Source organism: Crotalus tigris, unplaced genomic scaffold (assembly GCF_016545835.1).
Source record: "Crotalus tigris isolate CLP2741 ecotype Arizona unplaced genomic scaffold, ASM1654583v1 scf7180000017536.10889498, whole genome shotgun sequence".
In the NCBI taxonomy this organism is placed as follows: Eukaryota; Metazoa; Chordata; class Lepidosauria; order Squamata; family Viperidae; genus Crotalus; species Crotalus tigris.
Genome location: NW_024096460.1, coordinates 3,836,393 through 3,854,453, shown reverse-complemented (window position 1 = coordinate 3,854,453; position 18,061 = coordinate 3,836,393). Strand labels below are relative to the sequence as shown.

General features: G+C 37.3%; 1 protein-coding gene across 6 annotated transcripts in view; it reads left to right on the top strand.

Moving 5' to 3' along the window:
• The first annotated feature begins 4,125 nt into the window (after positions 1-4,125).
• Positions 4,126-18,061, top strand: part of ATE1 (arginyltransferase 1) — an 87,329-nt gene continuing 73,393 nt past the window's right edge. For 3 of the 6 annotated variants that reach the window (XM_039335417.1, XM_039335344.1, XM_039335256.1), the window contains exons 1-6: positions 4,126-4,538; positions 6,500-6,563; positions 8,221-8,283; positions 9,694-9,797; positions 13,912-14,151; positions 15,653-15,879. In XM_039335417.1, the coding sequence (XP_039191351.1) occupies positions 4,439-4,538; positions 6,500-6,563; positions 8,221-8,283; positions 9,694-9,797; positions 13,912-14,151; positions 15,653-15,879 (798 nt within the window). In that variant the 5' untranslated portion in view covers positions 4,126-4,438. The other 3 variants (XM_039335500.1, XM_039335582.1, XM_039335660.1) reach the window with 3 other exon arrangements.

The following is an 18,061-nucleotide window of genomic DNA, read 5'->3' as shown; positions in this document are numbered from 1 at the left end:
TGGATTTTTTTTCAGCAAGAAGGGAACCTTTTTTTTGGAAGACAAAGAGTTGGAGTTTAGGCAGAAAGCCTGATTATAGCTTAGAAATAGACTTGAAATCTTAGTTAGATCTTCTAAAATTCATTTACTGCTGATTTGTAATAATACAAGTGGTCCTCGACATATTAATGGAGCAAGGAATTATGGTCACAAGTTATACTACTTAAGTAGGTCATCACGTGATTGTGCCTGATTTTGTGACCTTTTTTGCATGGTCTTTAAGCAAATGGCTGTTATTTTGTTGGAAACTGGAAGTAAACACAAGTTAACAGCAAAAAATGTTGCAAACTGATCATATGACTGGGATGCTGCAAAGGCGGGCCAATTGTCAAGAATCCAAAATGACCGGAGGGGGGGGAGACAGTCAGAATTTTGAATCGGGTTGTAAGGGGGGGGGGGCTGTGGTAACTTTGGTTGTAAGTCGAGTGCTATCTGTATTGTGCCCAGGTCATTTGGGTTGGGTGATATATAAATTCCATCTCAGTCTTTAGTATAGCTCAGGGGTAGGCAACCCAAAACACTCAAAGAGCCACTTGGACCCGTTTCCCACCAAAAACAAAACACTGGGAGCCGCAAAACCCTTTTGATATCTAAAATGAAGATAACACTGCATATATCCTTTTTTACCTTTATTATAGGTGTGTGTATGTGTGTGTGTGTGTGTGTGTGTGTATGTGTATATGTGTGTGCGCGCACACACACACACACACACACACACATATACACATTAAAAATAAAAGTAAAAATATGACTCTTGGGAATACCCATACTATTAAAACAATGATCACCAAGAGAATGCTTTAAGAGAATAAAATTACATACACACAAAGGTAAAAAAAGGATATATGCAGTGTTATCTTCATTTTAGACGTCAAAAGGGTCTCTCTCTCCCTCCCTCTCTATCTGCCCTTGGTCTGCCACTCCTCTTCTCCCACTCTCTCTCTCCCCCCCCCTCTCTCTTTCTCTCTCTCTCTTTCTCCCCCCCCCCTCCTATCTGCTGCTCACCTGGCAAGCTTCAAGCTGTTGTCCAACAACCTCCGGGGTAGGCAACGTCATCTCTTTTATGACTCATGGACTTCAACTCCCAGAATTCCTGAGTCAGCCTAGCTGGGCTAGCTAGCTCTCTCCTGCCCTTCCTGCTTCCTTCAGAGACGCAGCAAAGGGAGGAGCTCCGCCCAGAAAGCTTTTCAGCTCCTCGGAGAACACTGTGAGTGCACTCTTTTACACATACACACACACACACACAGACACACACACAGAGAGAGAGAAAAGCAGGGAAGTGCAATTGCCTCTCTCTGTCTCTGTCTCTCTCTGCAAAGGCAGAGGAGGCTGGGAGCCACAGGGGAAGGCCCAAAGAGCCGCATGCGGCTCCGGAGCCGCAGGTTGCCGACCTGTGGTATAGCTATTACAACATATTTATTACAACATATTACAGCATCATATGAATTCAAAGTACAAAGAATATTCCATCACCTTTTGTAAATATTGAACACATCTCTTAAATATCTTACTCTGAATCTTCACACCTAGAAAAGTATTTCTCTCTTATAAGTAGAACAATTAAATAAGGACCAAATAATGGATTAACTAAAGGCAAAAATCTGTGTGGTTGTTAAGAATCAACAGCAATTTGATAGCACATAATCAAAAAGCCAGTAATTTTGAAGTACAAGTAGCCCTCACTTAGCACCAAGTGACATGGTTGTTAAATGAAATGTCACATAACTGCTCGACTTAGAGAGGGCAGTTCTGACAATCATTGAATGAATCCCACATGGTTGTTAAGCGAGGACTCACCTGGATCCAAGCCATTCTTAGAAGAAGGGAAAGGACTGCCTCCAATTCTTCTCAGCAACCTATTTTCCCCCTCCATCTCCACACTTTTGGCTTCCTGCCGATCCACCAATTATCCTACCCCCTGGCCGTCGGCTGCACTGCCTATCACTACCACCTGGGTCCTTCTTTTGTGTGCTGGCCAGGGTTTCCTTTCACAACTGGCGCAGCCAGGACTGCCATTTGTACCAGCTCCTTTTGTGCTGGCAGAGCTCGGTTGTTTTGTGAAAGGAAGGCTTGGCAAGTACGTGAAGGATGCCCTGATCAGTAGTTGGATGCGGTACAGCACACACCTGCCTATAGTTCTTACCTGCTGGTCTATAGGACATTTCTACAGCATCTCCCCTTGCGTGGCCAGGATGATGAACTCAGCAAAGACAACAAAGGTCAACTGTGGGAGGATAGTTGTAAACATGGGCAGGACTGAATTTTGTTTACATGACCCCAGGCAATGGCAAAGGCCAGAGCCTAGAGGACTAATCATAAGGCGTTTTGTTCAGTCCCATCATAACTGAATAAGTGCTGAATGAAAGGTAAGCAAGGACTACCTATATATTTCATTCTCTTTGTGTCTATAAACCCATAACTGATTGCATTCTATGACAAATGAGTATGTACATATCCTGCCATATCCAGTTTCTGCAGCATATCTCAGAAGTAAATAATAAAAACTAACAACACATTGGAGTCCGAGTGTCAGGTTCAAATTATATGAATATTAATGCAGTCAGAAAAAAATACAAGGAATCATCTCCCTATGCACACATAACATAGATGTATATAGCAAGAAAACAATGATTTGGGAAATCATTTGAGAAAAATGTTCAACTCCCAGGTTAAAGACCCCAGACACATGTACATGCAAGGTATTCTGGTTTCTTCATTGTTTTTATATGAACAGATATGCTCTGAAAGGATGAAAAAAAAAGTTTAGTGGAAACCAGCAGACAGTACCATTTGATGTGATTTATTGCTGCTGTACTGAAATTGATAATATTGTTAAATTTAAAACAGCAGCAGCACCATATGTCCCATAAAAGTTAATTCATTGTCCTGAAAAGATCTTAAGAAATATATTTAGTGCTGGATGATCTCCCCGCCCCCAAATGCACTTGTACAACAAGGCAATGAATCCTCGACTGTGAGCTGAAGCAGGATGAAGGTTGAGAATGAAGCACATTTACTTTCCTGAATCTGTTGAAAATACAGGAAGAGAATATACAGAAAGTATGGAAAAGCATTTCCTCTGAAGACAGAGAATTAGGCAGTTGGAAGGCAATGACTGTTTATTTCCTAATGCTGAGAGAAGCTCCACAATGGATCTATTTTTATAAGGGTGCAAAAAAGAACCTCCAAATGACCATTCTTCTCTCCTACGTAACAATCAGCAGTGACTATTTGAGCAAGTACCAAGCAATTGTCTCTTGGTTAGCAAATGTAGCCAGAAAGAAAGATGGAAAAGGGTACATTAATTGCCCATCTGTTAGCCAAATTTCTCCTCCAAGGCTTCATTAAAAAAGCCACCCAATGCCCAACAAGACGATCAGCCTTATCAATAAAGAGTGAGTTTAGAGATATGTGCTACCAATCCAAGGGCAGATAAGTTAACATTACAAAAGCACAAACATTATTGCAATATGCTCTGGCTTTATTGATTTAAAATTAGGCTTTTACTAACAGGACAGGGATTTTCAAATGTTCACTTGTAATTTCTGCCTTTAGGATATCCTAACTTTTTTTTTTTTTTTTTTTGGTGTTGGAGGAAGTACAAGAAATGGCATCCCTTCAGAGCATCTTGGCACCCGAAGGAGAAAAGGCCTCAATTTGTTCCTGGTTCCAGTAGAACAGTAACATTACCTTTCATTGTATTTACTTAGCTGAAGATAAAAGTTGACGTACCACAACCCTGCAACATTTTACTTTATGCTCCTTTGAATAGAGGGACCCCGTTATTTCTAAAACACTGCAAAGAAGAAGTAGAAGAATTAGTAGTTCCTGAACTTCTAATATGTATACGTATATAACACTCCTGAATAGATAGACAGACACATTTGAACGTCACATTTTTAAAAATAACCTGCACTTGTTTCTGTGGAATTCTGCCTGTCAGAACGTTTTTGAAGCCAAAGCCCAGTAAGGCAGCTGTATCAATCTGTTGCAGGCTAACACTTTTATTATAGCTTCATCTTGCGGCAAGATGAGCGACAAACAAATTTAATAAATTAATAAATAATAAATAAAACCTGCCTGGTTATCTTGAACAAGGATGCGAATCTTCTGCAGGCTGTCACACCGAAGCATAGGGATAAAAACCAGCCTTTAATGAATTTTCCCCCTTTCTAGCTTCAGGTTTGGCCCCGCAAATGGAAGCTTCGTGCTTTGCCTTTGGCAACCGGAAGATGGGCTTGCAAGTGGGGGCCCTCCACGTCGCTCGATCGAGCCGCCTTCTGCCCTTCGTTAAAATGGCGGCCGCAGACGCCGCTGCTTAGGGCGCTCGAGAGGTCCCTGGCTAGGCTGGCGGACACGAGGTTATCAAAAGGCGGAGGCAGCCGGCCGGGTGACTAAGATGGCGGGAGGAGGATTCTTGAGTATCGTGGAGTACTTGGGGGGAGACGGTGGCTACCGCTGCGGCTATTGCAAGAACGACACCGGCAACTTCTCCCACGGTACGAATCGGATACGGGAACAGAGCAGAACGCAGCGCCGGAGAGGCGAGGAGAGCCGAGCCTTGCCATCTTTTGCCTCAATGGCGAGTCTCTTGTTGCCGTTTGAGGCTGCGATATTCCTTTTAAAGGGTAGGCCGTGGAGGAGTCGGAGCGGGACAAGTTCAGGCCATGTTAGGCTTCAGCCGAGGGCAAAAGGCAGTCGGCGCTCGGTGCCTCCTATAGCCCGTTTCTAGGCGCCTCTCGAAGCTATCCTTTTAAAAACAGTTCACGGAGCGATGTCACAATTCTCAAAAGGTGCCGGGCCCTGCCTGGCCCATCTCTAGTTCGAGCCCTTGGCTGCAATTTAAGTTATCAGAGTGAGAATGAAAAACAGCGAGGGAAACGAAGCACCTGTTTGCTTTTGACAAGGACCACGGTGTCGGTTTTCAGGGCACGAGGTACAAGTTATCTGATGCTTTTCTGTCTTAATTTTGTGCCCGGTTCCTCTCAGTGTAGCCCTTGGCTACCAAAGGACATTCCTGTCCCTGAATTGGAAGAAACTGCCTTGCATAATAAGAATCACAGGGGTGGGAGCCAATACAGCTGGTCCTCAACTTGCAACCATAATTAAGCCCAAAGTTTCTATTGTTAAGTGAGTTATACCCTATTTTTACGATCTTTCTGGTCATAACTGTTAAGTGAATCACTGCAGTTGTTAAGTGAAACTAGCTTCCCCATTGACTTTGCTTGTCACAAATGACTCAGTTGCCAAGCGTCTGAATTTTGATCATGTGACCATGGGGATGCTGCAATAGTCGTAAGTTAGAGAAACAGTCATAAGTCACTTCAGTGTCTGTTATAACTTTGAATTGTCACTGAATGAACTGTTGTAATTGGAGGACTACCTATACTCAGAGTCTAAAAGCACATTTTATAAAAACCCATAAGTCTTTGTAAACCCCAGCACATTTTCTCAGGACATGAGTACAGATATAGAATGGGTTGGGTATGTTTATGAAATATTTGTTGTTATTATTATTAATATAAAGATGCATAACAGAGAGATGGGCAAGAAACCAGTGGAAATTAATAGAAATGTGTAGCATTCCCACCATCCATGGAACTATAAACTAGCCAATCACCAAATGCACTCAGATTGTGTTTATTGTACTTTTGTGTTTCATTGTTTTGTGCAACCCCCAATATTAAAGAGAATAATAGATTTTAAAGAAAGAAATAGAGTTGTATGAATTTGTTGTATGGAAACAAGGTAACAGTAGAATAGAGGATAACAGAATAAATAAACCAGTGACAGATATTTACAATAATATAATTGTTTTAAATCAAATTTAAAGGAGTCAAAGGAGGTCTTGTGGGAAATACTGTTGAAGTAGATGGGGTATTGAGCTGAACTGCATTGTTAGATCCACTGACAGCATCTTCTGCTACATAAGTACTCTTCAGAAATAAGAGCATTAACCCAGATTTTGTAGCAATGTTCATGCTGGTTGGCAAATTCTGGGAGTTAAAACTGTCATAACTGGAAAGTGCTCAGATTCACGAAGGCTTATTTGAGAGCTGTATTTTTGCAGCACACCAAAATCCATGGCATATTTAATAGACCCAATTGCCTGGGTCATCTAACACATTGAATTATAAATTCATTGGCTGAAATCACAGAACATATTTATCTGATGTATTATATGAAGCCAGACATAACAATAAGTAATCTAATGAATGAAAATAAGTACAATGTGATGAGGAAGCCATACATGCTTGTAGCAGAATATAAGGACACATTCCTTTAATGTTAATTATGTATTTTACTTATAATTTTGAAAAGTTTCAATCATACTTTTAAACATTGGGTTATTAAGACATGTATATGGGGAGGTTTCCACAGGGGCAGATTTTTTCATGATTCAAAGTAAAATTCTTTCTATATTTTGTATGAATATTTTCTATATGAATATTTGTACCAGGCATGTGGGCTCATTCACTGACTGTTCAAGACTATCAGGATCTTATAGATCGAGGATGGCGAAGGTAAGTGATTAATTGAATATTCCTGTTCTGATCCTTATTTTGGTCCCAGACTAGTATAAATAACATGGGACCATAACCAATCAAATACTATTTATATCCTATAAAATATATAAAATCACTAAGTACCTCCATATATTTAGACATTACTTGATACCAATTGCCATCTTGCTACATGAAGTAATTTTCCAAATATTATACACGTAATTACAAGAATTTTAGAAGTGCAGTGTAAAATAGAGAGTAAGAAGTTATACCAGCATGTATTTTAAGTATTAACAGTAATATAAACAATTAGCACTCTGGATAGATCCACATGTAATCTACTGCTTCTTATTTGTAGTGTGTTCTAACAGAATGAATATTGGAAAAGGGAATGCTTGATAGATCAACCTGCCCCAGCTCCACAGGCATGGGTATTCCAAATACCGGATCTTCTTAATTGCTGGTTAAATATTTAACCACAACTGGGGGATCCAGGTTCAAGTCTACCTCAGCTATGGAAAATGGACATTCTCTCTGAGCTGAAGAACTTACAAGGTTGTGGCTGAGTTAAAATTGGAGAAGAGAATACTTGTAGATTCCTTTTAGCCACGGCAGGAATGTTGTGATATAAGTCAACCAATGATAAAATTTGGGGACTTTTTAAGATATGATACACTGGCACTTTGTATCTTTGATTATCAGGGAATGGAAGTTTGGAATGGAATCCTATCTAGATTATGAAGTTTATCTCTCTGTATCATATATTTATTGCTTCATTAGAGAGAAAATCTTAAATTCCAAGAAATTTAAGTAAAAGGGAGATAGAATTTGATATGCTGAATTTGTCATCCACATCTTTTTCTATATAAATAGGTAGTCCTTGACTTACAACAGTTCATTTAGTGACCGTTCAAAGTTACAGTGGCACTGAAAAAAGTGATTTATGATCATTTTTCATCTTACGACTGTTGCTGCATCCCTATGGTCACATGATCAAAATTCAGACGCTTGGCAACTGGTTCATATTAATGACAGTTGCAGTATCCTGGGGTTATGAACAAGCTTTTGTGACCTTGTGACAAGCAAAGTCAATGAAGAATCCAGATTCACTTAAAAAACACATTACTAACTAAACAAATGCAGTGGTTCACTTAACAACTATGGCAGGAAACTTCATAAAATGGGGCAAAATTCACTTAACAAATGTTTCACTTGGCAACATACATTTTGGGCTCAATTGGGGTCGTAACTGAAAGATATCTGTAGTTTGGAAAATGTCCATTAGAGTTAGAAGAGCTAAATTGCTCGGGTCTAGGATAACTAGCCAATATTTGTATAGCCATCCAAAATATTATAATATTGTAAAAATATCAGGAAATAAAGATGAAGACATTGTTTTTGCCAGCATCATTTCATCAAAGGGATGATGAGATTGCTTAACATTATAAAGCTCAAAAGATTTATGTGATGTATATTCATGCATGAAAGATTTGAATGGCTTCTGTACAGCTTATACATTTCTTGTATAATTAATTATATAATTGTGATCGTTTATATAAAACTTTTTCATCTCTAAGTATGATGTATATATTTAATTAATATTTATTAAGTATATATTTTAACTTAAGAACACTGTAAGAATTCATTAAAATATGTTCATCTTTTAAATTCACAGGAGTGGAAAGTATGTTTATAAACCCACTATGAATCGGACATGTTGTCCTCAATATACAATAAGGTAAGACATGCACAATACTTAATATTTTTTCTAATTCACTATCTGTGTTGTGCAATTGATAGATTCAAATGTCCATTTAGCATTACGTGTTTAGCAAGTCCCAGCCTAATTTGCCTTCTAAATGAGTCAGCAATTATATAGCAGAATGGTTTCTAATTAATAATTCCCACAGAATGTTGTAAGTAATCGTTACATGAAACTGCTTTAAGAAGCCTCAAATCTTGCAAGATCTTAATATTTTCATTCAAAATACCTGTGAGAGTTTTGTATTCTTAACTAAATATCTGCAAGATTTCAAAGAGGACTAACTGAAATATTGTTAGATTTGGTGATGTTTTGAGATTATATTTGTTTTAATTATTAATAATAAATTTTATTTAAAATTGGGATTCCACAGATTTCATGTTAGAGCACATGTGCCGTGTTAGGCTATGGGATGGTTATCAAAGACTTGCTATACGATGAAAGTTTGCATTAAACTCTTTATAAAGGCAAACATACTGTTGACCTAGCTAGTCAAGAAAAAAATATTTAATTATTTATCAAACTTACTTGCCTCAGAATTTTAAGACTTACATAAAATTAAATGAGTAAAACCAATGCAAAACAAACTACAATAAATCAACTACCATACTAAGTAGCTAATTTAAAAAATTAGAAATAAAAACTGACTTCAGATGGTGCTCAATCTGTCCCCAAGGCTCTCTGGAACAGCATGATCTTTACTACATTCCACTGGGGCCACATTGAGGGAGCTTGTCTAGATATATGGAAGATGTTTCAGAAAAATAGCATTTTTGACCCCTTGATGGAACTCTCTTTTCCAGCCTTGTTATTTTTTTCATATTAATAATTTTCTTACATTTTGCTCGTCTTCGGGAAGATGCTGCACTTTGCCCCCCTTCAACAGTTAATTGCATTGTGATGGTGAGAGCAGAGGAGGGTTATCCATCATCCTGAAGGATGCATGATTTCTATACTAAACCTAAGACAAGATTGGAATATTTTGTACCTCATTTACCAGTTCATTTACTCCTGCTTGTAGTTTCTTTCTATCCACAGAGAACAGATAGAGACATTTACATCAGATTATTCTGTGTATACAGTGTTAATAACGTGCTTAAGTAGCCTTTTGTCAAAATGCTGTGTAAATATTGATAATATTGTACATTAAAAAAACATATTGAGAGACTGCATACTTCACTGGATTTTAATTCCAGAAAAAATGCAGTTGTTTAAACAGGATTCGTAATTCCAATTTATGCAAAGAATAATCACAAGTTTTGACACTAATCATATGACATATATTACTAATAACTATATCTACATAGCTTTATCTACATAAGTGTGCTTAATTATTATATTACTTAGGGCATACCTTGATTGCACTTATTCTTTTTTTCCTTTGAGATGCCAAGTATTACACTTCCAACCTTCCAAATCACAGAAAAAAGTTTTGAAGAAGATGTTAAAATTTTTAATAAAAGGAGAACATTCTAAAGCAGATGTTGAAGGTAATTTTTAGTGTCCTTTAAGTGTTATTTGTTGCTGTATTCTGGAATTTTTTGAAAAAGCAGGTAGTTTTAATTGACTCAATAATATAAATACTGTACAATATTTCTGTATCAGTTTCAAGTTAGAATTTGGGGAACATTTTATAGATTTTTTTCATAATTCTCGTTGTGACTTGTTTCTTTAAAATTTTCGTCCATTTGCAGTTTTTATGTGTTCTGTCTCTGCCATATCTGAGTAACTGTTATTATGTCCCATTAAGTCATTTTCAAGTCCTAGCAACCACATAGATAAATTTTCTCCACGATGATTTATCCCTAATCTGTTGAACATCTTCTGTTATTATTTTATTTATTAATTTTTTTGCAGCCTATCTCACCATGGGGCTACTCTATGCAGCCTTATCTAAGGCATTCATGGCTTTCTATCAAGTATTAATCTCTGGCATATTTCTTGACTGTTTGTTCCTTTACTGCTCATGGTTGATGCTAAGGCAGAAATGATCCACTATTTTGATACTTGCAGTGTGTGTTCTAAATATACACTCTTTAGTAAGTGGAATTGATTTTGTATGAGCATTTTAAATTCTATTTTTTTTTAGAAGATCCCTATCTTTTGGGGTCAGTTTTTATTCTTCCAGCAATTTGTGTGTATAACAATCGTGGTATATTCCCAGTTTTAATGAAATTGTTCTTCATTTATCTTTGGTATACAATTCCATCAATAATTGCCAAAATAGACAAATCATATAATGCTGAAAATGCCTTGAGAGAGAGAAGGAACATTTTATCATGTGTGGTAGACCAGGGATCCCCAACCTATGGACCGTGGCCCACTATTGGCCACCAGGCTGTATGAGGGGCTGGCTGGTGTGTGTGTGTGTCCGTGCACATGAGTGTCATCATTTACAGCCCCACTCATGCAAGCATTGCGAGTGCTCCCAGCCCCACTCATGTGAGTAATGGGTGTTCGTGCGCACACATGCATTTACCCCCCCCCCCAAAAAAAACCCCATCCCTTCTTTCTCCCTTCCCCTTCACTCTGGGCCTCTAACCCCGAAAGATTGAGGAACTCTGTGGTAGACGTGTAACAAAATACTCCTTAAAATATTGGAACAGAATACATAACATTATTCAAAACATTTTAGAAGTCAAATTATAATTGCTTTGACTGGACATAATTCCCAAAACATATTAATTAAAAGATCACATTGTATTAAAATACATATTCAAGGCTGCAAAAATAAATTTAGCACATCATTTGCAAAGAGATATGTTACCAGTGATTGGGAATTTAAACTTGGAGAATATGCTGCAGTGTCAAAATTAACAGGATATATTAGCAACAGAAGCTTAACAAAGTTTAAGCAAGAATGGCTTCCAAATATTTATATATTACACAGCAAAGTGTAATATATGAAGTATTTGTAAGTATAGTTTTTAAAGAGAAAAAAGAACTGCCTAAAGAACTGAAATTAGAAATTATAAAGATTTATAAACTGTAGATTAGTTGAGGTTAGAGTTAGGGGATGTTAGAAACCAGTATTATTGTATATTATTTTAATAGATTATGAGTCAAATCTTTTTTCACATTGTTAAAATAATTTTTATGTTTAATTTCTCATCATTGCCACCATTGTTAAATGAATCACTGCAGTTGTTAAGTTGGTAACCCGGTTGTTAAGTGAAACTATGCTCCCCACTTACTTTGCTTGTCAGAAGGTCACAGAAGATGGTCACATGACCTTGGGACACAGCAATGGTTATAAATATGAACCGGTGGCCAAGTGTCTGAATTTTGATCACATGATCTTGGGGATGCTGCAGAGGTCATAACTGTGAAAAACGGTCATAAGTCCCGTTTTTCAGTGCCATTGTAACTTTGAACAGTCGAACTAAACGGACTCTTGTAAGTTGAGGACTACCTGTATTTCTTGCCAACTATTTTTTTATCTTCATAACAGAAAATATTTCATAATGTAGAAGTTAAGATATCAGCTTATTTTCCCAATTGGGACTTAAAAAGAACTGTTATTGCTTCCTGGTGTTTTTTTTTTTTTTTCCAGAAAATTTGAGTCTTCTTTGCTTTCTCTGTTGCTGTATTCAGATACAGTGGGGCAAAAAAGTATTTAGTCAGCCACCAATTGTGCAAGTTCTCCCACTTAAAAAAATGAGAGAGGCCTATAATTGTCATCATAGGTAGACCTCAACTATGAGAGACAAAATGAGAAAACAAATCCAGACAATCACATTGTCTGATTTGGAAAGAATTTATTTGCAAATTATGGTGGAAAATAAGTATTTGGTCAATATCAAAAGTTCATCTCAATACTTTGTTATATATCCTTTGTTGGCAATGACAGAGGTCAAACATTTTCTGTAAGTCTTCACAAGGTTGGCACACACTGTTGCTGGTATGTTGGCCCATTCCTCCATGCAGATCTCCTCTAGAGCAGTGATGTTTTGGGGCTGTCGCTGGGCAACACGGACTTTCAACTCCCTCCAAAAGTTTTCTATGGGGTTGAGATCTGGAGATTGGCTAGGCCACTCCAGGACCTTGAAATGCTTCTTACGAAGCCACTCCTTCGTTGCCCGGGTGGTGTGTTTGGGATCATTGTCATGCTGAAAGACCCAGCCACGTTTCATCTTCAATGCCCTTGCTGATGGAAGGAGATTTGCACTCACAAGCTCACGATACATGGCCCCATTCATTCTTTCCTGTACACGGATCAGTTGTCCTGGTCCCTTTGCAGAGAAACAGCCCCAAAGCATGATGTTACCACCCCCATGCTTCACAGTAGGTATGTGTTCTTTGGATGCAACTCCGCATTCTCTCTCCTCCAAACACAATGAGTTGTGTTTCTACCAAACAGTTCTACTTTGGTTTCATCTGACCATAGGACATTCTCCCAATCCTCTTCTGGATCATCCAAATGCTCTCTAGCAAACTTCAGACGGGCCCGGACATGTACTGGCTTAAGCAGGGGGTCACGTCTGCTGTACTGGCACTGCAGGATCTGAGTTCCTGGTGGCGTAGTGTGTTACTGATGGTTGCCTTTGTTACGTTGGTCCCAGCTCTCTGCAGGTCATTCACTAGGTCCCCCCATGTGGTTCTGGGATTTTTGCTCACCGTTCTTGTGATCATGTTGACCCCATGGGGTGAGATCTTGCGTGGAGCCTCAGATCGAGGGAGATTATCAGTGGTCTTGTATGTCTTCCATTTTCTAATTATTGCTCCCACAGTTGATTTCTTCACACCAAGCTGCTTGTCTATTGCAGATTCAGTCTTCCCAGCCTGGTGCAGGTCTACAATTTTGTTTCTGGTGTCCTTCGACAGCTCTTTGGTCTTCACCATAGTGGAGTTTGGAGTGTGACTGTTTGAAGTTGTGGACAGGTTTCTTTTATAGTGATAACAAGTTCAAACAGGTGCCATTAATACAGGTAATGAGTGGAGGACAGAGGAGCCTCTTAAAGAAGATGTTACAGGTCTGTGAGAGCCAGAAATCTTGCTTGTTTGTAGGTGACCAAATACTTATTTTCCACCATAATTTGCAAATAAATTCTTTCCAAATCAGACAATGTGATTGTCTGGATTTGTTTTCTCATTTTGTCTCTCATAGTTGAGGTCTACCTATGACAATTACAGGCCTCTCTCATCTTTTTAAGTGGGAGAACTTGCACAATTGGTGGCTGACTAAATACATTTTTGCCCCACTGTAGTTGCCATGTTAAGAAGTCATATATGTTGTTAGAATTCCACTTTAAAGGTAGCTCCTTTGTTACAGCAGGTTGTTGTTCAGTCTCCTAATAAAATGTGTGAGGTGTCACCTAAATCCATTCTGTATATACACTCTGTATGTACATAGCACGGGTGAAATGATTGTACAATTTCTCTTGACAGTAATGTATTTTTCTTAGAATCTTGGGAGTCAGTCGATACATAAATTGAATTAATTTATTTTGAAAGTTCAATTATATTGTGGGATCATTTATGTATGCTAAAATTGCAGTGAAAATTATAATTTGTTCATGTTAAAGTAGAAATATTAATCTTTTATTAAAGTAAAATTTGAATTTCCCTACTTTGTATGTGTGTTTTCTACATTATTATTTACAGTAGATCCCATGGAGTCTCATAACAAAGAAGCTGACGGCTGTAGTTTTCCCTTAAAAAATCCACCTGTCAGAAGCCAATCTGAATTGCAGCCCCTCAATACTGACACCATGGAAGAGGAAGAGATGACAGAAGAAATAAATGTAAAGGAAGTGGACTCAAAAAATTCTGAATTGTGTAATGCAGAACTGAATGCCGATTCTAGCAGGTCATTACAGATAGCAGACATTACTCCCAAGCCAGGTAATGCCTATTTTATGCTGTCTTTTACCTCTTCCAAGACAGTGAGTAAAACAGAGGCTAATAATTGCATGATGAACCCTATCATTTGAACGTTTTTTTTTTCCAATGTTGTCTAAAAGGATGGGCTTAGAAAATCCTCTTTTCCCAAAAGGACATATTGGTATTGTTATTTTACGTGAGTCTTTACCCGGTATTAACTAAGTTAGTTAGAACAGAATTTATTGTAGCTGTCTCTCAGCAAAACATAAGAAAATGTATTTCATCCTTTTATTAATTTTTTTTCTTCTTTTTGCTAGAGAAAAAAAATATTAGAATTAATTGTAGCTGTTTAAACTAACTTAAGCTCTGCTTAACTAAGTTCTAACATTAAATGTGTTATGCCTCTTTTATTTATCAAGAAACTTGCTAAAGATAAAGGTAAAAAAAAGAAAAGTTACAGTATAGCAGGGGTTCTCAACCTTGGCAACTTTAAGACTTGTGGACTTCAACTCCCAGAATTCCTCAGCCAGCAAAGCTGGCTGAGGAATTCTGGGAGTTGAAGTCCACAAGTCTTAAAGTTGCCAAGGTTGAGAACCCCTGCAGTATAGCTTGGCTATCTTCACCATTTCATTAACTCCCTCAGGTAAGGTACTTGTAAGTTTGTTAGTTCACGGTTCTCAGACTTATTTCATTATATTGGATACATAAATTAGCATCTTTGTCTGGGTTCAACAAATAACCTTTGTGTTTTTTACTTGTATTCAGCAGGCATTCTGCCAGAGCAGTGTTTCTCAACGCAGCAGCTTAAAGATATGCAGACTTCAACTCCAGAGCTGGTGGGAAATTCTGAGACTTGAAGTCTGCACATCTTTCAAGGCCAAAATTGAGAATCGCTATACCTGAAAAAGGAGGAAAGTTTTCATTTGCCAAATAATTTTTGCGCCTGCTAAAATATGCCCCAGATGTGCCCATTTCCCTCCCCCAACTAGCACAGAATAACACTGATACCTTTTTTTTAGTTCTTCTGATGGCTGTGGTGTTGCTTCTTTCGATCCCCCCTTTTTTAGGAATATGGATTTTGTTATTCAACAGTTATATAGTTGATCTTGTATATGAATTTTTGGATATAAACCTGACCGTTTAATGAAATAACTTAGAGCAGAAAAAAAATTCTTATCCTCTATCAAGGCTGCAATATAATCTTGATCACAAGATACTTTTTTCTGGATGGAAGGCAAGCTTTCTGTTGTATCAAAGTCATAATCATTATATAGTCCATTTTAGAGTTAGATTGCGTACAGTAGCTTGCAAATATAATAATAAATAAGAGGATACTAGAACCTTAACATTTCCATGGTTAGTGGTATCGCAACAATCAAAGTATTACCGAATGCCTAACTTTTTTTAAAGAAGTGCTTTCTTTGTAGACAGTCATATTAAAAGTAAAATAAAAATAAAAATAAATGAGCGTGACTTCCTTCAATATATGCTTTTCCCATTGAATAATATGTTGGCATTCTAGGCAGAGGAGCTGACTTGAGCAAACCGCCATGTCGTAAAGCAAAAGTCATACGGAAGGAACAAAAATTGCAGAAAAAAAACCTGCAGTGCCAGATGTGGCCAGTTTCACTTGAATCAGGGTCTCAGAGTTTCACCAGTCAGAACTGCCGCCCTAAAACCAACCAACCAAAATCAATCGAAGACTTCATTTTTGCCAGCTTACCTTCCGAAGCTCTGCACCAGATAGAGGTATTAAGATATTTCTATTGCTTATGGCAAAGTATTTTTACATTGTTTGCTAATGCTAAGCAATACAGTCAGCAAAATAGGAAAGTTGTTTGAAATACAAAAGCAGGGAACACTGCAAAGTTTTGAATTAGAAAAACATAAATAGTGTTAACTTGTACAGGTAGTCCTCAACTTACAACCACAAGTGAGTCCCAAATTTCTTTGCTAAGCAAGATGGTTGTTAAGTGAGTTTTGCCCTATTTTACAACCTTTTCTGCCACAATTAAGTGAATCACTGCAGAGTTGTTAAGTTACAGTAGTGACCAAAATTGTGGAAACCTTTTGGGAAAAGTGTACAGTAGAAATGCCATCTTTGATTACGTTTCCACCAATTTTTCTTCTAATTTCTTTATAACTGTAGTCTTGTTCACTTAATAATACTATTTTACATCACTTTCTAGGAAACCAGTCAACTCTTTGCACCATTACTTTAATTTTATTACGTTTTACAAGCTCACTAAATGAAAGAACACAAAAAATCCCAACCAATTTGATAGCGATCACATAATACACTGACAAATGTCCTCCTCTCAGCTTCAATTTATGACAACAATAACTGAATCCTACTGTGATCTGATTGGCTCTCTAAACACTCATGCTCATTGGCTACAATTAGATGAAGGAAAGCTACCTGATACCAACCTAAGCAAATTGTGCTTCCTTTTTCTGGTTATTTGGCTATAACCTTTCATAGAATACAATACAGATAATTGAACAAACTTTGTTGCATTACATTCTTGATTAAATTATCTTTCCATTGATACATAATTTTATGGTACTACTCCAAAAAAAATGGTGTTATTAGCCATCAAACCTCAAAAATACACTTTTCCCGAAAGGTTTCCACAATTTTGGCCACTACTGTAGTAACATGGTTGTTAAGTGAATCTGGCTTCCCCATTGGCTTTGCCTATCAGAAGGTCACAAAGAGGGACACTGCAACTGTCGTAAATATGAGTCAGTTGCCAAGCATCTGAATTTTGATCACATGACTATGGGCATGCTGAATGGTTGTAAGTGTGAAAAAGGATCATAAGTCACTTTTTTCAGTATCTTTGTAAGTTCTAAAGATCACTAAGCGAATTATAAGTCAAGGACTACCTGTACTTGAAAAGTTTCATGTTCTTTGCAGAAACACAAGGGGGTGCTGTGGTTCCATCTAAATGAATGAAATGCTACAGAAGAAAGATATTGATACCTATAACTTTAATAAGAACCTAAAATGTACCATCCTTGGAACAAAATTATAAAAAGTATATTTTCAACCATTTGGTGAAGCCTGGAATGAAACATTTGTCTATGAATGTAGGCAATTTTTAGGTGATAATGTCCTAGCTTAACTAGATGTGTAAAATTCTGTGTATTATATACTGTATCCACTACTTTTGGAGAATTGTTAATCATACTATTGATTTAATTAATTTTGGGTGATGTCCCAAGTTATAACTAGGAGGAAGGTGTTTTGATGGCAGTTTTTTGTTATTTCTTTGAATATCAGAAAAATAATGCTTGTGGGAGAAAGACTTTGCTACTCAAATTGGTGATTTTACCCAAACATAAATATTTGTAAACTTGATAAGAAGAGAACATCTAATTGTAAAGAAAGAAAATTGTAAAGAAAAGAGGTGATCAGTACCTTTAATAATGGAAAATTTCCATTTTTACTAACATGGCAGGCATTTGTTAATGTTAAATATGCTTTACTTAAAGAACTATTTTAAATGAAGTTTTCTTAGCAGTTATGCCAAAGTAGTAAATGTTCAAAGAACATAGTTTAAAAGAGTGTCTTGTTAACTTTCAGTATCAATTTAATGTTTTTTTTTAAAAAAGAAGATATATAGCCACCCATGTTGTGACAGCAACCCTGGGAGGCATAAAAAACATTAAAACCAACTAATCCCCTCAAACCAGAAATTAAATCACATAAAACTCTACAAAAACTCATGGCATCATGTTTACCATGTTGATTATCCTTTATTCCATTTCTAGTCTTCTATTCCTTCCAGGAACTTATTTCTTGCCACATTATTTTCTGACACAATTCCATTACTATGTGCTGCTTCCTGGATTTCACCTAGTCTTGTTATTGTTTATGCTGTCTCTGAACCAAAAAGATGCTTAACCTGAGTTTCTTGATTGCTGC